The sequence below is a fragment of the Geospiza fortis genome, unplaced genomic scaffold (genome assembly GCF_000277835.1).
Source record: "Geospiza fortis unplaced genomic scaffold, GeoFor_1.0 scaffold78, whole genome shotgun sequence".
Taxonomy (NCBI): Eukaryota; Metazoa; Chordata; class Aves; order Passeriformes; family Thraupidae; genus Geospiza; species Geospiza fortis.
In genome coordinates this window covers 2,798,571-2,800,282 of record NW_005054339.1, presented here as the reverse complement: position 1 = coordinate 2,800,282, position 1,712 = coordinate 2,798,571, and the positions used below count along the sequence as shown (strand labels likewise).

At 55.8% G+C, this 1,712-nt stretch overlaps 1 protein-coding gene across 2 annotated transcripts in view; it reads left to right on the top strand.

Moving 5' to 3' along the window:
* The first annotated feature begins 1,021 nt into the window (after positions 1 to 1,021).
* The window catches only part of TWF2 (twinfilin actin binding protein 2), a 15,050-nt gene continuing 14,359 nt past the window's right edge, over positions 1,022 to 1,712 (top strand). For both annotated transcript variants that reach the window (XM_005422427.3, XM_031058207.1), the window contains exon 1: positions 1,022 to 1,184. In XM_005422427.3, the coding sequence (XP_005422484.1) occupies positions 1,088 to 1,184 (97 nt within the window). In that variant the 5' untranslated portion in view covers positions 1,022 to 1,087. The remainder of the gene's footprint in view (positions 1,185 to 1,712) is intronic.

Below are 1,712 nucleotides of genomic sequence, written 5' to 3'. Positions count from 1 at the left end.
CCCCTGTGGGGACGCCTGCCTCTGCTGTGGGTGCTCTCGAGCTCCAGGTTCCTCCCTCTGCTGGCGCAGCAAAGCCCCAGGAATGGAGGGGCTGCTGATGGAGATTCCCAGCACGGGTCCTGGTCTGGGCTAAGGGGCGCCTGCCCAGGTCTCTAATCTTTGCAACACCAGTTTCCTGAGTATTTCTAACCAGCACAGCAGCTTTTGAAGTCACAGGGCCCTCTTTGCTGCCTGGCTGCATCCAGGAAAGGGCTTGGGTGGCTTTAGGGGGAGCCAGGCCAGGAGATGATCCTTGTTGGGGGGCTGGCCCCTGGGAGCCACATCTCCTGGGCTTTGCCTTCACACAGAGCATGTCCTGGGTGGCACGGGGAGCTCTGTGATGCTTCAGGGAGGGCACATGAAGCCTCCAGTGCTGGCTGGGGCTGCTCCTTCCCTGTCCAGTGCCTCCAGCTGCCTCCTGCTAGGATGCTGAGGATTGGTTGCCGTTGCTCAGGGAGCAGGGTGAGGAGGAATGCTCCCCAAAACACTTCCCAAAAGCCTTCTGCAATCCAAGCCCTGCCAGCTCCAGAGCAAAACCCCGGGGCTGTTCCTTTCCCTTCCCCACGGGCTCAGCTTCAAACCAGCATGTGCAGTTTGGAGCTGTGCAGGTTCCCAGCCGCTGGGAGCAGCATCCTGCCGTGTGTGCCCAGCCTGTCAGGGCACCGCAGCCGGCCAGCACATCCTGCAGCCACCCCTGCCGCTCTGCAAAGCCAATCAACTTTTCACTTGAGCTCTCCCTGCCTGCACTGGCCAAGCCATCGTCTAAATTTGGGTGATTATGTTCACCCAGGCCAAGTATCAGGTTCTCTGGGTCACATGTGCTCCCTCCCAGCTGCTGTTTAACTCTGGTGCCACAGGGAGACGCGGCACTTCTCTCCCAGCTTTGGGGTTTTCTGTTATTGTTATTTTTTATTAGAATTTTTTTGGCACCAGAGATTTAATATTTATTTTTTTTTAAGTTTCAAATTTCTATCCTGCCAAGTTGGTCCCCTTTCTGGTCAGTCACTGAGCAGCCCAGCACCTGCTTTGATTGCTGAGTCTGATCACGATGTTTTTGGTTCTTTCAGCCACCACAGAATTGAGGGACTTTTTTGCCAAAGCCCGAAATGGTTCAGTTCGGCTCATCAAGGTCATCATTGAGGACGGTAAGTCCCGTTTTTAAGTGCTTTGATTTACACTCTGCCTGTTCTCTGTTTCTTCTCCTCCTTTCTTCACCACTGCGGTGCCAGCTTGTGTTCTTGTAAACCTCAAGGAAAATGCTGCTGGGGCTTCTGGGCTTGTGGCAACCCAGACCTGAAATACAAGCCCAAACTTTGGCTGTGCTGGTGAGCAGCTCTTGGAGCCCCAGGCCAGCTCCAGTGGGAAGCAGTGACTTTGCCAGCAGAGCAATACCAGCCTGGGATCGGTGCTCTGTGGGGGCTTTTGCTGCTGCTGTGTCATGTTTTGTTATGGGATCCCTGAGGCAGGCTGCTGCAGGGACCCTGGGACCTTTGTTGGGGATGATGCACAGGCATCTTCTTCCTGGGATGTGCCATCCCACAGCTGGCAAGGAGGTGCTCAGGGCAGGGGGGTGCTGGTGGCTCAAGGCCTGCAGTGGCATCCTGTGAGGAATGCCACACTGAGACCCATCCCATCCCATCCCATCCCATCCCATCCCATCCCATCCCATCCCA